Source organism: Mangifera indica, chromosome 1 (genome assembly GCF_011075055.1).
Source record: "Mangifera indica cultivar Alphonso chromosome 1, CATAS_Mindica_2.1, whole genome shotgun sequence".
In the NCBI taxonomy this organism is placed as follows: domain Eukaryota; kingdom Viridiplantae; phylum Streptophyta; class Magnoliopsida; order Sapindales; family Anacardiaceae; genus Mangifera; species Mangifera indica.
This window is the reverse complement of record NC_058137.1, coordinates 18,664,482-18,686,037: the sequence shown is the minus strand read 5'-3', so window position 1 is coordinate 18,686,037 and position 21,556 is coordinate 18,664,482. Positions and strand designations below refer to the sequence as shown.

Below are 21,556 nucleotides of genomic sequence, written 5' to 3'. Positions count from 1 at the left end.
GATTACTTATGTTTCCATATGTTGCTCAGAATTCCAATGTTATGGTGATTATTTGCAGTGGTTGTATTGGGTTATAAGTTTTGCACAAGTAATAAGTTTAATTATTGGAATAGTGATGTTGTTCTAACTTGTTGGAGATATGAGTTCTGGGTGTTGTTGGTTTATTGTTGTTGAATTGATGGAGAAATGAGTAATTCTCAAGAGTAATCATGAGGTATGCTGAAATATAATTGTTTCAAGCTTGTTCAGATGGGTTGTCTTTACTGCTCTTGAACTGATGTTGAGACATTGTATTTCAGTTGTAATGTGTAAAGTTTTTCAATCTTTTTGTATTTAGAGGCAGTGTCAAAAGAGTTCTTAGATGTAATTGATAGTTCTTGGAAATTAAAGAAAGTCTAGCTTAATGGGGGATGTTAGGATGACTTTGGTTAAATGTAACAGCAGATAAAGTTATTCCGTCAACTGTAACTCTTCCATCTTGTATAAAAAGGAAGTAAGTAACAATACATGTGTATTTCACTGTAACACATTTCTCTCTTCTTTCTTCTTAATTCTTCTATTTTCTTCCTTGCTTTTGCGGTCTTGGTTTCTTGATACAAGGACTTGATCCATGGAAATCCATTAATTAAGCATCAATTATTAATTTATATTGATAATTTATTAATTTATCATAATATTTTTTATTTTCTTATTTAATCAAACTAGCAATTGATAATTAAGTTATTTAAAATTCATTGTATTTATTGAACCTAATAAAATCATGAATGTACTTAATTATCAACATACATTCAATGTATTTTTAATTAATTTGATTTGATTATTAATATTTAATCAAATAAAGCATTACATTATATAAGCGTAACAAAAGGCTATAAGAAAGCATATGAACCAATGACTTCTTATTTCAAAGGTTCCATTGATATGATACATATCAAGAACAAATTCGGAGTTATAAGGGAGAAAGTAAGATGTTTTGAATACAATGCTCTATTTAACAAATTGTTTTTTTTTTTATAAGTAATTCAAATTAAGATTTTATAAATGTGATAGAAATTCGAACCTAAATTTTCTTTTTTAAAGTTTTAATGTTTTACTAATTTTATTAACTTTTATTTTTTATTAACAAATTATTAATTTACATTATTAGTGGGACATATAGAAACCTTTTATTACTGTGTATTATGTTGTAAATTTATCAAATTTATTCATTTATAATTCCATCAGTCCAAGCTAGGGCCAATAAAAAAATTATTAATTTATTGTATATTTATTTATCAGTTTTACAATACACGAGTGGCGAATCTTCTTTATGTGATGCTGAGGCCCACAAGAGCCTATGTTTGGTTTGCTGGACCCAAGCCCAGAAAAAATTGATGGGCCTACAAATCCCTTCTTCCGATGTTATATTTCAATCAGCCACGTGAAAGTAATAATGATTATACATTTTTTGGAACTATAAAATTATACGTTGACATTTTTTTATACATAAATGATATGTTATTATATAATTAAATAATTTTAAATTAAAAATAAAATAATATTTAATCATATGATAACACATTATCTATATACCTAAATTATATATAAAAAATATGTATACATATTTTTTATTTTTTAAGGAAGCTAAAAGACTTATTCTTACCACAGGTTTAGTCTGTTTTCAAATTTTCATCTGTTAAATTTTAAAAACACAAATACTCATCTATTAGTTATTAAAGTTAAGAAAATCTATTAAATCTAAGAGTAAAAACATAATTTAATTAATAATATTAAAAGATAAAAATTTATCTCATTGTTTCCCTTTTTATAAAACTAATAATTTCCTCTCACCCAAAAGTTTGAAAAATTAATCTTTTCTCCCTAGGGTTTGCATATTTTTCCTTGCTTCTCTAGCAATTGAAGTTGGCCTTCCCACCCATCTTCTTGTCTCATTCAGGAGACGTCGTCAACAGCCAAAGAAGAAGGAAGGACGATGAACTCGTATTCATCCGACACAAGATGAATCAAAGAAGAAAGGGTAATATCCAAACAAAGCAAGACGAATTGAAGCGTCTATTGAGTATCGTCATTTGGACAAATCATTTGTCATCCAAACAAACAATTTATCCAAAGACAATTGAGCAAGACACAAAGAGAGATAGTCATGAAGGAGAAATAGCACCGAAGAAGGAGAGATATCATTAGGAGAGCGCTAAAGAAAGTGGTCGTTTGCCATAAAATTATCATTGAAAAATTGAAACCCTGGAGGGAAAAATCTAACTTTTTAAAACTTAAACCTAGGAGAAATTATTAATTTTTAGGGTTTCGGAGGGAAATGAGATAAAATTTTATTTTTTAAATATCACTAGTTAAATGATAATTTTACCCTTAAAACTAACAAATTTTGTTAACTTTAACAATTTATAAATGAGTATTTGAGTTTTTAAAATTTAACGAATGAAAGTTTAGATATGGACTAAACCTTGGGTGGGAATAAGTCTTTAAGCCTTTTTGGATTTTGTTTCAAAAGAAGACCGAAATAATACAAGAAAGAGTAATATTATGTGTATAACTATGTATATAAATAATGATATGATATTATGTAATTAGATAGTTAAAAATTAAAGATAAAACAATACTTAATCATATGATGATACATCATTATTTGTGTATAAAATTATATTAAAAAATTATACACGTAATTTTATTGTAAAAGGAAACCCAATTGATAAAATAATCTGCATTTATACTTTTAATGCCGGCCAAATTATATGAAAAATAAAAACAACTATTTAAACTAAAACTTTCTTTCATTATACAGAATTAACTTGCTTGTTTAGTATAGTTTACTTAATCTATATTATTAGATTTTTGAATTAAATAATCAATTATGATATATTTAAAATACTTTATATAAATGATTAAATTATATATAATAATCACATATTCATAATCCAAAAGCCAGTAAGATTTTTTTTTTTTTTGAATTATTTGATTATTGAATTTTTTACATTTCTAATTCAAAAGCTAAACATAATAGACATTTTACCACACAGTCCTAATTGGATTATGATTATTCATAATTCAATAATCATAAGTTATACAAAGAATTAAGCATCACATAATTAATTATTACTATAATCATAATTCAATAATAAAAATTGTGACACCCTATATGTTTCCTTTTCACAAGTTAACAAAAAAAGTAACTTCCATTCCTTCAGTAGAGTTTAAACTACAAATTTTATCTCATTAATACACACAAGAATGAGAAGAGAAACAACAGATGAGCAATCTGATTCACTATCTTGACCAAATCTTTTTCTTTGTATCCTTAATTCCTGCAACCTGATCTTTACTAATTCTCTTCTGAATGGAAGGCCCTTGAATACTGGTGACAGCTTTTGTTGTTCTCACCAGCCTTGCAACTCTAGGAGGGTCAGATTTCCTCTTCTTGTTATCATGTAAAGAAGTTGATACCATAGCATTCTCTGTTTCTGCACTCCTAGACTGTCGTTTCTTTTGAGTCTCAAACAGATAATCATTTCCTTTCGGCAATACAGAACCATGACTCATTGGCCGGTTAGAACTCCTTAGAATTCGAAGATCAATATCACTCATCACTTCATCATCTCTCTTACAACTTTTGCTTTCAGTTGGAGTGGCTCGTATCAGGTCAGCAAATGGTTTCTCTTGCTCCTTCAACTTGTCCTCAAGCTCCTTAATCTGCCATTACATGCAGAACACTAGTTAGTCAATAATGGCAAGCAGTTCAGAAGATCAGCGAATTTTCCTCCCATTAAATCTCTCAAAGTTAATGATTCTAATTAGTCAGCGGCAGCTACAATTTCTTGCAACTGCATGAGTTGAATGGAGGTAAGGTTCACAAATAATATAAATGGTTCACTATATCAAGACTTAAAAACCAGATAGTTTCCAGGTTCTCTGGTACGAAAGATTTACTTGTTATTCACAATATACATGAGCCACCAATATATTCTATTTGAATAAAGGTTTAACCTTTTGGCGAAGCACAGTGGACTCTTCACTCTTCTCTTCCTGCGCTTTCAATTTAGTCTCAAGCTCCTTGATCTGTAGTCGTAAAAAAAAGTATATAGATAAATATGGTTTCTCCAATTTCCCATTTGCTTATAAAATAGATTAAAAATTAGCACTGAGCAGTAAATCTTGACAACCTTGTTTTGAAGGATAAATGAATGAGACTGGGACTCCTCCTCTTGCTCTTTCAGCTTATTCTCAAGATCTTTGATCTGCTCAAAGTAAACAATAGCTAAATCAGTTTTGTTTAACATTGGATGGATAAGAAGCTTAGGTCTATCTTCCAAGCTTCAAAGTAGTTTTTCACTTGTTCATAAAATTGCTGCATCAGCAATCAACTTTCAACACGGATTTCCAAGAACAGGAAAACAAAATGATATTTCATTTCTTCAAACATTAAAGTAGGTTGATGCTAAACCTTCAGTTGGAAAGTTGCAGACTCTGATTGTTGTTGCTCTCTAAGCTTCGCTTCTAGCTCTTTGATCTTCACCAGAAAATGGATTCTGGTTAGCCACGAACAAAAGAAGTAAAATATCGATTACAAGTCAACTGAAATCAACCTTTATTTGGAGATTACTGCAAAACTCTTCTTTGCCCTTTAATCTATCTGAAAGTTGTAAGAATTGCTTCTCCGATTGGCCATGCAAGTTTGACTTCAACACAAGTTGACCTTCAAGTTCTTTGATCTTCTCTTGTTGGTCTTTGAAAGATTGATCCTTACCTTTGGCCCTGCTCTCAAGGTTCTGTAAATTCTCTTCTAGCTTCCTTATAGATTCATCCTTGGATCTTGATTCTTGTCTTGCTTTTTCAAGCTTACGGAAGATAATTAATTGTAATTATTAAATGATCAAACTATTATTAGTATACATGATATTAGTTCAAAATACTAAGAGAAATTACCATCACTTTAATCTTTTGAAGTTCAGTCGTATCTATTTGCTTTCTCGCAGGGCCCAACTCAATTCCTCGAACTCGAGTTGCAAAATTTAATGAGCTCAAGGTCTCACTTAAGTCCTTCTCTGAAGGGCTGATTTGCACAAACATTAAAGTTTTGGAGTCACCCCCTGCAACACATACACATTGATATCAATATGAGTGACAAATCAAGATGAATTTTGAAGTCCTCTCATGAATTCAAAATAGACACACTCCGGATAAAATCTACCTAATGAATCTTGTAGTAGATGTGTCAACTTAGAGTTCCTGAAACAAAAAGCAAATATATTTAAAATCAAAAATAGATTCTGATGGAATGATACATAGGCAAGAAAGACGTAGAGCAGACCTATATGGAATGTGACTACTTTTAGTTGCTAAAGCGTATATGACATCTCCAAGTGCTGAAAGAGATCTATTAATATTTTGAGCTTCCTTGAGTCTATCTCCTTGTGCATCAGTTTTTGAAAGTCGCTCACTGCCAGCCAAATCCACAAGCCAAAGTTTGCTATTGGTACACTCACCATTGATTAAGTTCTTGGCCCTTACCATTATACACAGCATGCTGTTTGATAATTTTAAAAAGTTTAGGTCAATCGTCTATGAAAATAAAACAGCTTGGTAGAATCTTGTTTAAGAACATTCACCAAAAAAAAAAAGATTTGGAGCTTAGTACCAATGAGATCGGCTGCTATGCTCATTCACATTATTGGATCCAACAGCTCTTGCATTACTTCCAGCCTGTAGAACATTCCAAGCTTCCCTAATGCAGTCAACACGGGCTTCCACGATTCCTGGAACATGATGGGAACCTCCAGAAGATTGCTTTATCTCCAATCTAGATAAACCCAGGAAAAAAAATGTCAATGGGCATTTTGTTGTCAGGCAAGTTTATATCAGCAAGCCAAGCCATATTTAAACCAACTTCATACTGTTAACTTAATCATGCTTCCCAAAATTTACTAGTACATTTGAGTTTTTTCCTGATTATTAAGCTGGGAAACGAAAGAATTTACTTCTTTGATGTTGGCGCAGCTAGCAGGTCTCTGATCTGCTCATTGTAAACTTCAAGCACACTTACAGATATATTGTAAGTAAAAGTTTCACTCCTTTCCTTGGCAATTTCAAATAATTGATCAAGAGTCCTGTAATTGACTCCTCTATTCTGCTTAGTACCCTCCATCGTAAAAGTCTTCCCTGTCCCTGTTTGCCCATAAGCAAATATACAAACATTGTATCCATCTAGCACTGAAGTCACCATTGGTGAAGCATCCACAAACACATCAACTGTTAAGGCAAAAACAAAAGCCTGGCTCAGTACGCACTTCCCAAAATTAAAATTCTTACATCATATCAATCAGTCTACTGTGATATATAAATACCTTGACTATCTTTTGGTGTGTAAACTCGGTCAAATTTGAAAGACTTTTTTGTGGAACCACCATTTAAAATCCCAAGCTCTCCATCTTTTGCTGCATCAAAGTCTACGACTGTCGCACATGCAGCAGAAATATCATCCTTATTTAATGGACGACACCGACAGAAAACCCTGATATTACCTGATATTCAATAAACATTTAAGTTCCTTTTATTCTAAATTCTCTACATATAATACAGCAGATGATTACTACAAGGGGAAAAAACATGCCTTTTGTCTCCTGAATTTGGTTATAAAGCTCCTTTCTCTTGGCTTGCTCTTCGACATACTTCATTTTAAAATCCTCACACTGTGCAACTGCAGTCCGAAAGCATGAGTGTGCATAAAACAAAGTGTTTCTCAATACCATCAAATTTATTGTGTAACCAAACCTACCCAATGCCTGAACTCCAGTGACCATTTTGTTCAACTCAGGTATCGAATCCACACATTCATGTGCTGCCTGAGAGAGTTGAGAATGTTCTTGTTTCATCGTCTACACAGACATTAATTATAATTCATGGTAAGAAAAGAGCATCACTAACAAATCACGAAATATAGCAAGGATAATTTCATATGTCCTGAAAAATCTCCTTTACTTGCCTTTATTTTTTCTTGTAGCTCATTGACTGCATCTGACCAATATTTTTTATCACACTCATACCTGTTGGTAATATCCCCTAAATTTTCTGCTTGTTTCCCGACAGTTTGATCTAACAGGAAAAATGAATAATTTCAGAAATTTTCTGACTTAGAAGAACATAATGCCAAAGATAACCATCAATTGATGATTCCCTCCTGAGTGACTTACATTATATAAACCATCAATCAGTTACTAACACATGAAGCTTTGACAATGTTACACCTCAGCATACTGTAAATTTATCAAACTGAAACTCTATACATAATTTGTTTTAACATTATTAGAGCTTATCAAGAAAGTAAACTGCATCTGCTGACGTCTTATTTACATATATATAAAAGAACTTGTGTTGTCATAATCACCTAGACTCAGCATTTGAAAGGTTTTTTTTGTCAAGAACAACTTTGTTTGTCAGTTGTGTTGGGTAACACCAACAAAGAAAGAAAGAGAGGAAGTCCATCTACTGGCTTCTGTTCTACTAAAAAAGTAAATAATATATGCTTTAATAATTACCTAGAGTCAGTGTTTGAAAGATTTTGTTGTCGAGTTCCATCCTAACCTTCTCCAGCTGATCATTTGATTGAGTCAGTGACATCCACGCTTCATGGCATTCATTTGTCTTAAGCTGGCACTGCTTAGTGAGCTCTTGTATCTTCTTTTCATACTTATCTGTAGCTTTTACTCGCAGAAGTTTCTTCTACAAGCCATAAAAGCAAAGAACAATTAAGCAGCAAGTTAATATCTCAACACTGCAACTCTTCACATCATTTGAGTCTAACCTGAGCTGAAGACACTTCAATCTCGGCAGCACAGTTGTTACATTTTAGATATTCATGTGACACCCGAGGAACTTCACCAAATTTCCAGATGAGGGACATTAGAAGATGTTTCAATATGTGCACATACTATACTAGTATCCCCAAATCGTTTATTGAAACAACAAACTAAAACTCACAGTACCTGACATCACTGCCGCCTTCCTTATGCAAATTCCACAAACCGCTGGGCTTCCGTTAACCCCTTCGAATCTTATATTAATTATTCCATCCTCCTTTACAGAGACCTTGGTGTCAACTACTTGCAACGGTTTATTTGCTCCAACAATGGAGAAAATATCAAAATCAGAAAGGACCTGCAATTATCCCCCAAACAATAAGTATTTTCCTACAAAAAAACAAAAGAAAAAAATAATGAAGTCAACTTTGCATAATAACTTGCCTTCTCTTCCTGCACAAATGCATTGAATACTCTCATTCCCTTAGGTCCATTGGTGTTTACAATCTCCGCGAAATGAAAATCAACAACGTAGTTCCCGGGAGGAAGATCACTGAACTTATAATAAAAGTTCCCTAATCGTGCGGACTTATATAAGTATGGATAATCTCCAGCCTCAATTATATTCTCATCTGTTCTTAAAACATTTCCTCCGACGAAATATTTATCAGTCACAATCTTCATACTAGATTCCGCTTCATTCGAAGCCTCCCCTCCAGCATTTACAAACATCACAAGTTCATCTGGTTAAAGGAAGCATAACAAATATGTAGATTACTAGGTCTGGCAATGAAAATTTAGAGAATTTTAATTTATAAATTTCTAGCAAGGATTTTCTCAGCAACCAAACAGGTGTAAATTTTGTAAAAGAAGACAAAACCTGGAAAGACGTAAAGACTAACCTGTACAACTAGATCTTGTTAACCCAGTTGCAATTAGTCTTGAATTAGAGTCACAAAGCATCAAATCAATCAAAGAATCTTCCTTTTCGTCCTCGTCCATGGCAGAAGCTTTGTTTTCTTGATTCAAGATCAAATTTTTCTCCCAATCAAAAAGATTATTTGAACTTAGGGCTTCCGGGCCATGATGAGCAACGTTCAATTGAATATTTTCCATGAAAATACTAGGGTTTGCGTGTTTGGAAAGTGGGAAATTTGAGATTCAAAGATGGAAGCTTTTCTTTAGATTTTCTTGCAGCAACGAGAGGAAAGTGGACGTTGGGCCTAGGTTAAACGTTAAAGAATGTTCAAATTTGAATTCTATACGACCGTTATAAAACTTAACCTTTTAGGGGTCAGACAACTTAAACTTCCGGTTCCGTTACCAAAATTACCTAAGATGACTACCGTCAACGCTCCATAACTGCGATCTTTGTGACAACTACCATCAAAGCTAAACGAGAAATCTTAGGGAAAAATTGCAATAAATCACAATGACAAGGACTACTCTCTCACCCTCGATCAATGTTGTGGGGCATCACTTTAATAAGGTGTCAATCAATTTCAATTTGTTTCATCTTATCTTATTTTAATTGAAAGTGTTTAAGATTTTTCAGTGGTGTCAATCAATTGAATAATAAAGATTTTGTAATATCATCTTATCTCGATCAAAAGTCTTTTCAGTAATAAGTGATGATTGTGTGGATAATGACAATGAGTTAATAATGGTATTGGCAAATGATGATTATGTGGATGGTAACGATGTGCTAGTAGTAGTGTTGGCAAATGGTGGTTATGTGGATGGTAATGATGTGCTAATAGTAGTATTGGTAAATAGTGGTCGATCGATGATTAGTGGTGGTGTGGTTATATAACTTGTAATTTTAATAAAATAAAAAAACATTTTTATCTTCAAAATTATGATATAGATAAAATAGTAAAAATATATTTTGAGGTTTAGTTATTATTTTAATTATACGTAAAGATATTTTTGTATTAAATTCTTTAATTAAAAAATTATAATAAAATTAAAATTATTTTAATAATTATTATTATTGTTTAAAGTGAATCTGATAAACAAACTATCTTAAATAATAAAAAGACTATTGAAATTTTTAGATTATTTGAAATATATATGTATGTGTATGTGTAGATAAAATTAGATGTATTAATTCTATTACATTAGTAATAGAAAATTACAAAATTAATTTAATACTTATGTAAAAATTAATATAACTGATATGATATTATCTTTCATTATTATATGATTTATCTTTATACATATTTCTTGTTGTGCTAATTCTACTCCAAGTCAAATTCATGTGTGAACTTTTATATATCTTTAGTTTGGTTTGGCCAAAAGACTATTTTCCACTCAAAGTATGTTATTTTATTAAGTTTTCCTCTTTTAATTTTGAAAATTTTAAATACCCACTCATGAACAGTTAAAATTAACGGAACCTTAACTTCTTAAAATTTTATCTCTTTTTCTCCTCCCTAAACTTTAAAAACTAAAAGTTTTTCCCAATCTAAGTTTTAAAAAATGACAGTTTCCCCCAAAGGTTTAGTTTTCAGATCTTCAACACCAAATCTGACATCATTGCTGATTGGCTCTCCCTCCCGAAGCTTTCTCTCCCTCGGTGTCGAATAAAGCTTGGGAGATGACGAGAGATGAGAAGCTTCGTCAGGGAAGACGAAGCTCTTCGTCAGGGAAGACGAAGCTCTTCGTCTTCCCAGACGAAGATGACAACTTTGTCTTCATCTTTCAAGCCTCATTCGACACCGATCGGATGTCTAAATGGGCGGAGAGAGGAAATTTCGGGAGAGAGAGACAATCGACAATGGCTCCAGATTTAGTGTCGAAGATTTGGAACCTAAACTATCATTTTTTAAAACTTCGATTGAGAAAAAACTTTTAATTTTTAAAGTTTAGGGGAGGAAAAAAATATTATATTTTAGTTTATTTTTAGTATTATAAATAAAATGATGATTTTACTTTTACTACAGTTAATTTTAACCAGTTATGAGTAGGTATTTGAAATTTTCAAAGTTAAAAGAAGGAAACATAAGAAAACAGCATATTTTGGGTGGGAAATAGTCCTTTGGCCATTTGGTTTTTATATACTTTATTTAAATCTAAGTTGGATGGTTAGTAAAAATAATTAAGTAATTTTAAGCTAATTATAAAATAATCAGATTTAAAAAAAGTTAAATAACTATTTCCTATTCAAACTGATAATTTTGATAATAAAGATTAATAAAAATATATATATGTTTTGTATTGTATGTTTATATCAATATACAAGCTAGTATTTACACTCTAAAGAAATATAAACATTAAAAAATAAAATCAATTACTAATATCAAGTATAAATTAGAGCTAATTACAATCACTAAATTAGAGTCTAGATTAATGTTAATTACAATCTCTAAAATCAAGCCTAGATTATAGTTAATTATAATCACTTAATTAGAGCATAAATTAGGTCAAAATTAAAGATAGAACTATTATTGTAACATCCCTTTTCAAACTCAAGAGGTTGCATTGAAACAATCTTGAGTTTGGATACCAATTCTCGAAAACAACTAGGAGGATAAGTCTGAGTGAAAATGTCAACTACTTGACTGGTGGAGGGAACAAATTGAAGCGTCACAGTGCCTTGTCGAATGAAATGACAATTGGTCTCAATGTGTTTGGTGTGCTCATGAAAGACATCACTATGAGCGATTTTAATTGCATTTTGGTTGTCACAATAAAGAGTAGTGGAATCAATGTGAACAACACCCATATTCTTTAACAACCATTGAGGCCATAAAAGTTCATCAGTTGTATCTATAATAGCTCTATATTCGACTTTGGTGCCAGAGCAAGAAACTACTGTTTGTTTCTTGTTTCGCTAAGAAATCAAAAAGTCACCTAAAAGAAAACAAAATCTAAAGTAAAGCATCTCCCAATAAGATCCTTAGCCTAATTAGCATTTGAATAGGCACGTAATTGTAAGGAAGAGTGAGTTGAAAAATGTAAACCATTAAAGATGTTCTTTTAACATTGCAAAGGATGTGAAAAACAACTACGTAATGAGAAGAGCGAGGGGCAAACATAAATTGACTAACTATATGAACAACATAAGCAATATCAAAATAAATGACAATAAGATAAACCAAACTACCAACCAATTGTTTATAGCGAGTAGTATCAGAAAGAACAATACCATTTATTGGGGTGAGACAAACATTAGGCTCAAGTGGTGTAAAAGTGATCTTACTATTTGTTAACCTCGCTCGAGAAATAAGATCAGATGTATACTTAGCTTGAGAGAGATAATAACCATTAGATAAATATGTGACCTCTAACCCCAAAAAATAATTAAGAAATCCCAAATCTTTCATTTCAAATGATTGACGAAGATATTTTTTAAGATATACAATACCTATATTATTATCTCCAGTAATACTCATATCATCAAGATAAAGCAATAAAAGATAATTTGTCAGTTTTGCAAATGAAAATAATTTAATCATATAAGCTTGGATAGAAGCCAAATTAGGGAATTGTGGTATTGAATTTTAACAACCAAGTATAAGGAGCTTGCTTAAGGCCATATAATGCTTATTGAATAAGACAAACTTTATTGGGTGGATGGTTATAGCCAAGTAATGTTGCATATAGACTTCTTCAGAAAGATCACCATTAAGAAAAACATTCTTGACATCCATTTGAAAAAGATTCCATTTTCTAGTATCAGCAATGGCAACAAGACTATAAACTGATGTTAATCGAGCAACTGGAGCAAAAGTCTCCTTATAATCAATTTCATATTCTTGAGTATATCCTTTAGCTACAAGATGTGTTTTATATCATTCAATGGTCCTATCAGAGCAAGTTTTAATTCTATAAATCCATTTACATCTAACCAAAGACTTGCTTAGGGGAAGGTTAACTAAATCCGAAGTTCGATTTTTCTCCAATGTTTGCAATTCTTCTATCATAGCTTATTGCTAAACAAGATAGGACAAAGCCTTACAAAAAGTGTGAGGCTCATGAATAGAACTAAATATGGAATAACAAAAATAATCTTGAAGATAAATAAGAGTTTTTCTTACTCGATTAGATTTTTGAAGTGAAAGATTTTCAAAGGAAGGTTAAGTGATTGGATCAACAGATGTAACATACTCCTTAAAAGAAGGTATATCATTGGTTGTTGGAATGAGGTAATGAGAAGAATATGCATCATAATCCTTAAGGAATAACTCAATTAACGGGTTACTAAAAAAGGTAAATGAAGGTGTAGTAGAGAATTGTGACATTATGAAAAACATCTTATGCTCCCAAAAGACAACATGACTATAAATGTGCAAGTGTTTTGAGATAGGGTCCCAACATCTGTAACTTTTATGTGTAGTAGAATATCCAAGAAAACAACACAGTATAGACTGAGCTTTTAACTTGTTATACTTATGTGGTTGCAAATGAACAAAATAAGCACACCCAAAAATTTTGAGCAAATTATACTTAAGAGAGCACCAAATGAAACATTCATAAAGGGATTGATTATTAATAACAAAAGAATGAAGACAATTTATATTGTATATAATTGTAACAGCAGTTTTTCCCTAAAAACGTTTATGACAAGATAAGGAAATAAGTAAAACACGAACAATTTCTAAAATATGTTTATGTTTTCCTTTGACTTTACCATTTTTTTGTGAGGTGTTAGGACAAAAGTGTTGTAAAATAGTACCTTATGCTTTGAGAAATTGTAGATGATTGTGTTCCTTGTATTCCATGGTATTATCAGTTCTAAGTATTTTAACAGTGAGTGAGAATTGAGTTTGAATCGTGTATGCAAAGGTAAAGTATAACTCAAACAATTCAGAATGATTATGCATTAGAAAAATCCATGTACATTGAGAAAAATCATTAACAAAAATAAGAAAATAACAAGAACCACTAGAAGTAGCAATAGAGCTTGGTCCTGAAATGTCAAAATGAACTAAATCAAATGGTTCCAAAGATACCGAATTGCTAATAAGAAAAGGTAAATGTACTTGTTTTGCAAGTTGACATGACTCACAATCCACATGTTCATCTTTGATAAGACCTAATTTTCCACTAGAAACTAGAAGGCGTAAACGACTAAAAGAAACATGACCTAACCGGGAATGCCAAACATTCAAAGGAACGAAGGTAGATAAAACAACAACAACGAAAGGAGAATTAGCTTGAAGAGAAATGAGCTCAGACAATCATCCAACTTTTTGCCCTATCCCAATAGTCTATTTTGTCTATGAATCCTAAGCAATATAACTAGAAGTAGAAAAGTAAACATCAAGACCCAGGTCACACAATTGGCTAACTAATAACAAGTTAAGACTAACTTTAAGAACAAGATAAGTGTCATTGATAGACAATTTAGAAGTAGAAACATGACCATCAGCAATATGAATGACAAGAATATGAGATGTAGGAACTTTAGACACAAATAAGGTAAGATCAGATGTCATATGATTACAACATGCAATATCAAAAAACAAAAAGGACTTACCTGGTACAACAAACATAACAAAAGATAAATTGTTATCAGAAGAGGAAGAATGATGATTTAGAAAAACTTGAAGATCATTATAGAAAATGACATGCCAGTTAGTGAGAAATTGGTAGCAACAACAAATATAACAGAAGCATCAAAATTAGCATCAATAGTAACATAAGTGGCAAAACATGAAGTATTTCAAAACTATGGAGATTGTCTTTGAGCCAATTTTTGACACTTTGAAATATGTTGACCAAGTTTTCTGGAATAACAACATTCTTTAAAGCCATTATATCCACCTTTAGGTACAGGTATAGCTACAACAACCATTGGAATAGAATGAACATCAGAAACTACCATAATTGTGTCATCACGTTGGGAGTGTAAAGATCCAAGACAAGTTTCTTCTGAAACTAATTGAGCAACTACTTGATCAAGAGTCGGTAATGATACCATGTGCAACAAGGAGGCTTGTATATGTTGAAATTCATTTCATAAAGCCATTAAAAATTGAATCAATCAGTTTTTATTCTTGTATTTCTGAAATTTTTGTGCATATTTAGTGTTGTCCCAATTAGGGTCTAACATAGCAATTTGATCCCAAACAAAATGCATTTAAGTGTAAAAATTTTGGATCGATTAACCTAGCTCTTGAGTCATGTGGTGTAGAACACTCGTAGGTGATATCAAAAAGTCAAATCACCTGTGACATAATGTTTTTTCAACATGTCCCAAATTTCCTTTGTAGATTTATAATAACCAAATTCTTCATAAATTGTGGGAATTGATGTGTTTCAAAACAAAGTAATTATTTAATGCTTTTTGCAGTCCCAATCTTCATGACGTTCCTCATATTTATCATTAGTTTCCCTTATACCTCGATTTAGGGCTTTGATATCACTAGTAACAATTTTCTATAATTTTTGGCTTTTTAGAAAGCTAAACATAGCTTGAGACCAAGTACATAATTTGTGTCATTCAAAAGAATATCAAATAGTCTGGATACATCAATTTGTCTTTCAGTAGTAGACATGATTTCAAAGATTAGAGAAATCGGGAAAATCAAGTAAGGATGAGAGAAGAAAAAAAAATGAGATGGCACAAAAGATGATAAATAAATATTGCTAGAATTAAAAAAATTGTGTAGAACCAAGGGTTGGAATGGTTTTACAATTTGATACCATGATAATTTTGATAACAATGATTGAATAAAAAAATAAATTATATGTTTTGTATTGTGTGTTTACATCAATATACAATCTAGTATTTATAATCTAAAAAAATATACACATTAAGAAATAAAATCAATCATTAGTATAAAATCTAAATTAGAGGTAATTACGATCACTAAATTAGAGCATTAATTATGTCTAAATTAGAGATACAACTATTATTATAACATAAACTTTGATTAAATGATTCTTTTTACCTTTTAAATTTAAAATCTTTATTTTTTTATTTATTTGTTAAAGTCAAAAATTAATTTTATCAGTCAAAGATAATTTTATTATTTTATATAATATAATTAATATAACTTACACTTATAATTGTACAAATGGATCATTTTTTTTCCTCTTATATTATGTTTTTTTTCCCTTTTCTTTCACTCTTTTTTTTTTTGCAAATTAATTTACTCTTTCCATTCATGGCACAAGGCCATATAGTTTTCTTTTTATCGCCTTTGCTCTTCAAATTCTTAAAAACCATAGAAAAGCTACACCATAACGTTTGTTAACACCCCTTTAATCATCAAGAAACTTGACTCTTATCTTTTACAAAACTCATTTGTTAAGCTCTTGCTACTAGGGGAGTGCAAAATTGTTTTGACAATTTTTTAAACTAAATCAAATTTTTAGTTTGGAAAAAATCATAAACCAAGCGGATTTAAAGATTAATTGATTTTGAACCAAACCAAAAATACCAATTAATAGAACCAAATTTTTTGTTAATTGATTTTGAACCAAATTTTAAAGAATTATCCTATTTTATTATTTTATTAAATTTTTAAAATCTATTCAATATTTTATTAATTTCTTATTTAATTTTTTAAAAACTAATTTGGTTTGGTTGACCAATTTTAAAAAAATTGATAAATCGGTAACCAAATTGAAAAACTAATTTTTTTATATTTTTGAACTGACATCTAAACTAATTTTTCAAATAACTTATTTTTTATTTAGTTTTCAATTTGAAAATTGGTTCAATTATTGGATATTATTTAACACTCCTAGTTGCTAGACTTTGAGAATTGCATCGCTTTCCCAGTTTAATGTTTTTTATTATTCTCTTTGTTGATGACAACTTGAATATTTAAGTGGTTACATTTGTTTTTCTTTCTTTATTAATTACTTAATTACAAATTACATTATTTTTCTTGTGCAATAAATCTATGTCAACATATATTACCATATAATTATTTCAAACCCATTCACTTCTAGATTATTTTATTTTGATGTTCAAAGCATAACAACTTTTAGTACAAATATTTTATGAGACTCAAAATTGACAATTCAAGTATCAGATCCAATTCATCTCGTATAATCTGATTTTTCTAAAACTCAATCTATCTTTATTTTTTAACCTATAGGCTCTTTATTGAGTTAGTAGTATATAAATTTATATCAAATCAACAAATTGATAGTCATTTGTATACATATTAAGATTGATCTCTAATAAGACATCATAACCACCCAAACAATGAAGTGTCAATGATTGACTTTTAACCTATCGACAAAACGGTTATTATACAATCTAATCCCTTCATCATATGATATTTCTTTGAGGCTAAGACACAAAATAAGTGTTCACTTCAACAAACAGTTGATACGCATTAATTGACATTTGTATTAACAATTGAATGGTATTAGATTGAGTAATGACTCACTCCTACTATAGCCATAAATTCAAATGGTCATTGATATCTATCAATAGGCATAACAAAGATATCAACTCTCACACCCGAGAGTGATGAATTATTTGTTGATCCACCATAACCCTTATACATCTCTTAATATGTCAAATCACTAGTGTTTTGGCAATCCTTTCTCAAGGACTACATTAGGTTAATGCCAAACTATATTTATCCTTATTCAAGACGGTTCGATAACCTCAAGTCAAAGGATTATATGTACCATCATTTGTTAGAGGATATATTTCATAGACATTGAAGTAACCATCTATATATAATCCTCTTTGTGGGTCAATTTGGTAGACATATTTATACAATGTGCACCTATATGTTATACTAAGTTATCTTTGAATAACTTTAATATGTGAGATTTGTCACCACCTTTCAGTGAGGTTGTTGAACATTATAATAGTTTTAACTATATTACTTGTGCTTTTGGTCAAACTAATATTGAGTCTATGGACGTTCCCAAAACAACCACCTTATATGAACATATGATTTTTATGATCAATTGATATACACTAATCTCCTCATCATGCTTTGACTATTTTAAAAACATTTATCTACTTAAAAAAATTCTTGATAAAGAATAATATCATTTCCATTAATTAGAACAATGATTATAATCATTATAATCATTTACACTGATATCACGATAGAATTTTGACACCTACTCTAACAAGTTTTATCATATTATATATGCCCTAAATCAAGATAATATTAAGGCTATGAATGTTTTTAGATTGGTCATCATATGTGCTTATAAGATTCTTATGATCAAGCTACACGTTGATCCCCATGTCACAGTTCTACCAACATAAAGATATTTATCCAAACATAAGTGTAAAAATGTTAGTTGAATGTTCAAATATGACTTCTCATGGATTTATGTGTAAGAATTTTTATGGCTCACATGACATTAAGATTTTATTTTATCGAGTATAATAGTATTTATTTGATAAAATAAATTAATATAAGATTTTCAATACCGAAATTTTATCGATTAATATAGAGATGTGACTTTTATGATGAAAAGAGGTGATTCTTTATGATGAAAAGAGGTGATTCTTTATGATGAAAAGAAACAACTCTTTGCTAATGAAAATATGTGACTTTTGATGGAAAGTCACCATTAATTCTATAAATAGGAGTTGGTCATCTCTCTATCCCTAACACGCACATAGTTTTCACAACACTTACATTACAACACACTAACAGTAACAACTTATATATAGAAAAACATTAAGTTGTTTTTATCCATCATTAAGTCAAGGGGTGAAGTGAGAGAAATCAACATCCTTTTAATGTATAGTTTAAATTTAATTTGTTTGATTGAATTAAAAATAAAGGTATTGATTTGTGTATAAATGCAATGAATGAGTCTTTGTATTGCATTGATAAATGTGACATATTCGTCATCTTTTCTTTTCTTAAGAATATATAATGTATGTCACATTTCACAAATACTTGAGTTTGAATTTTTTGTGAAAATTATGCATTAATGTATATATTTGTTAAACATGATAAGAAAAATGAATACATTTAGATTTAAAGGTAGATGCAAACAACATATGCATGACAAAGACAATTTTTGAGTCATGCCCACAAAGGCCATAAAATTATTTTCTCATTCATATGCACAATACTAAGGGAATATTTACATACTTAAATTATTGTATTAAAGAAAATGGATGAGAAATGTTGCATGTTGTTTAATTTTCCAATGATTATTGTTATTGGTTCTTAAAGTTAATTTCATTATGAATTTTATATGTATAAATGTTTTTTTTTTTTAAATCTAACGGTGACATATAAAATATTAACGGTGGGAAAAAAAAAAAAAGCTTATTGGAAATTTAATTATAATTTGAAATTTATATTTTGGATGATTTGTTAGTCACCAAAGTGACTAAATTCTAATGTAAATAAATTTCAATTATAATCATTTCTGCTTATTTAAAATTTATTATAATTTGAAATTTATATAATGGATGATTTGTTACCCATCGAAGTGGTTAAATCTTAATGTAAATAAATTTCAATTATAATTATTTTTGCTTATTTAAAATTTATTATAATTTGAAATTTATATAATGGATGATTTGTTAGCCACCAAAGTGCTCAAATCTTAATGTAAATAAATTTCAAAAATTATGAATAATTTTAATAATTTTATTTTTATTTGAAATTTATATTATGTATGATTTATTAGTCACCAAAGTGACCGAATCGTAATGTAAATAAATTTTAAATTATAAATATTTGTAATGATTTGAAAGTTATTATAATTTGAATTTTATATTATAGATAATTTGTTAGTCACCAAAGTGACCAAATTTTAATGAAAATAAATTTCAAATTGTAAATATTTCTAGTGAGTTGTAATTTATTATAATTTAAAATTTTTTATTATGAATGATTTGTTAGTCACCAAAGTGGTCAAATCTTAATGTAAATAAATTTTAAATTATAATTTATTGTCATTATTTTAATTTCCCACAAACTTTTATATATAAAGATGACATTAGAATTGTGCAATAATGTTTGTTTAAGGGTAAATTGAAGTTTGCATTATGAGACATTTCAGAATTAACCCAAAAGTTAATTATTTGTTCTCATAATTAACAAACATGATTGTGGTAATTAGTATGTTCTATTATATTTATTTTGTATATCCAAAGATAGCAAATTGATTTAATTAGTGCATATGTGGTTACCAATTATTGTTTTTATTTGTATATCTTGGTATCACCCAAAGGTGAACTTTGATGTATTTTATGTTATATTTGAATCTGAATTTATGTGACAAATTAATGTATGAGTATTTATTTCTAGTATCTATATCATGTCACTTTATTTTCAAGCTTCATTTGTTCATTTATTTAATTGATTGAATTTATCTTATTAGAGTGAACAAATCTAGATTCACTTAGGTATTCTGAATTTTTGATTTAAGAGCATTCTCAAATTGCTGAAAAGTCACATGTTGGTACATTAATAAATACTTTAACCATCATGAAATATGATGGTTCATGTATGCATAAGCATGTTCTTGAAAAGTAATCCAAGTTTTGCTCATGCGAAAGTTGTAAAGAAAGTTCTAAGATACTAGTAAATAACTAAAGATTATATGCTCACTTACAAAAGGTTTAATCATCTTGAAGTGATTGGATATTCAGATTCAAGCTAAGTTTGGTGTGTTGATAAAAGAATTATTGAACTTAAAAATACTAGGTTCATTGAAAATGATGACATTAGTGGGAGTAAAAGAATACATAATGTTAGCATTCAAGAAGTTATAATGAGAGTTGCTCTACCCAAAACTTCTATAATTGTTGCCTCCCACTATTTATGAATTGTGGCTACGGAAATTTATTTCAAGACTTGGGATTGTCGACAGTATAGTCAGACCGCTGAAAATTAACTTTATCGTAGTTCTCTTCTTTAAATACAACATGTATTCTAAAGTGCTAAGCTTATAAAAATAAAATACTTTGTTGTTAAAGAAGAATTTCAGAAACAAAGAATGTCAAATTGAATACATTAGCACTAATTTTATGATTGTGAAATCTTTAACATAAGGATTATTTCCCAAAATATTTGTGGAAAGGATGGGAATTATTGGACGTTATTAATGATATTATATTATGTTTATATTAAGTTCATGTATTTGACCTTCTGAGCTCACTTATGTGTTTCTGATATTTCCTGTTTTCTATTTGTATACATAATTGTTATAAAATAATGTTGACAGGAATAGTCTTATAATAAAGACATTAAAGTTGGACCATTATGATCATTTTTATTAAAGATCATGTTAAGTTGAGAGTTGGTGTTGTGGTACATGGAAGGGACTGTGTCAAGAAATAATGACATACAACCACCATGACTCGCATTAATATTTCAACTTAATAATGATATAATGTTATAGCTAATGTAAGAAAAATTTTGGTATTAAAAAAAAAAAATTTTGTGCACATTATGTTTTCTTATTAAATTATGAAAGTAATATCATATGAGCCAAGTGGGAGAATGTAAGAATTTTTATGACTCACATGACATTAAGATTTTATTTTATCGAGTATAATAGTATTTATTTGATAAAATAAATTAATATAAGATTTTCAATACCGAAATTTTATCGATTAATATAAAGATGTGACTTTTATGATAAAAAGATATGATTCTTCTTAATGAAAAGAGATGATTCTTTATGATGAAAAGAAACAACTCTTTGCTAATGAAAATATGTGACTTTTGATGGAAAGTCACCATTAATTCTATAAATAGGAGTTGGTCCTCTCTCTACCTCTAACACGCACATAGTTTTCACAACACTTACATTACAACATACTAATAGTAACAACT

The 21,556-nt window shown here is 29.6% G+C and overlaps 1 protein-coding gene across 1 annotated transcript; it reads right to left on the bottom strand.

The window, feature by feature from the left end:
• Nucleotides 1-3,172: 3,172 nt before the first annotated feature.
• On the bottom strand, nucleotides 3,173-9,128 carry LOC123211891 (kinesin-like protein KIN-14R). Its single transcript, XM_044630857.1, has 19 exons — nucleotides 8,711-9,128; nucleotides 8,253-8,551; nucleotides 7,995-8,166; nucleotides 7,814-7,884; nucleotides 7,548-7,731; nucleotides 6,995-7,104; nucleotides 6,788-6,887; nucleotides 6,623-6,709; nucleotides 6,357-6,533; nucleotides 5,991-6,261; nucleotides 5,651-5,812; nucleotides 5,324-5,539; nucleotides 5,204-5,241; nucleotides 4,939-5,102; nucleotides 4,599-4,850; nucleotides 4,457-4,522; nucleotides 4,176-4,250; nucleotides 4,000-4,071; nucleotides 3,173-3,705 (listed from the first exon to the last, which is right to left on the bottom strand). Exons 1-19 carry the CDS (start codon nucleotides 8,922-8,924, stop codon nucleotides 3,283-3,285), a joined length of 3,153 nt encoding a protein of 1,050 aa, XP_044486792.1. The 5' UTR covers nucleotides 8,925-9,128; the 3' UTR covers nucleotides 3,173-3,282.
• Nucleotides 9,129-21,556: the final 12,428 nt, after the last annotated feature.

Coding starts and splice junctions, on each gene's coding strand:
- LOC123211891 (XM_044630857.1), bottom strand. CDS start 8,924: ATGGAAAATATTCAATTGAACGTTGCTCATCATGGCCCGGAAGCCCTA. Junction 7,885..7,994: donor GAAGGCGGCAGTGATGTCAG/GTACTGTGAGTT, acceptor AATTTGGTGAAG/TTCCTCGGGTGTCACATGAA. Junction 5,242..5,323: donor AGTAGTCACATTCCATATAG/GTCTGCTCTACG, acceptor TTTTTGTTTCAG/GAACTCTAAGTTGACACATC.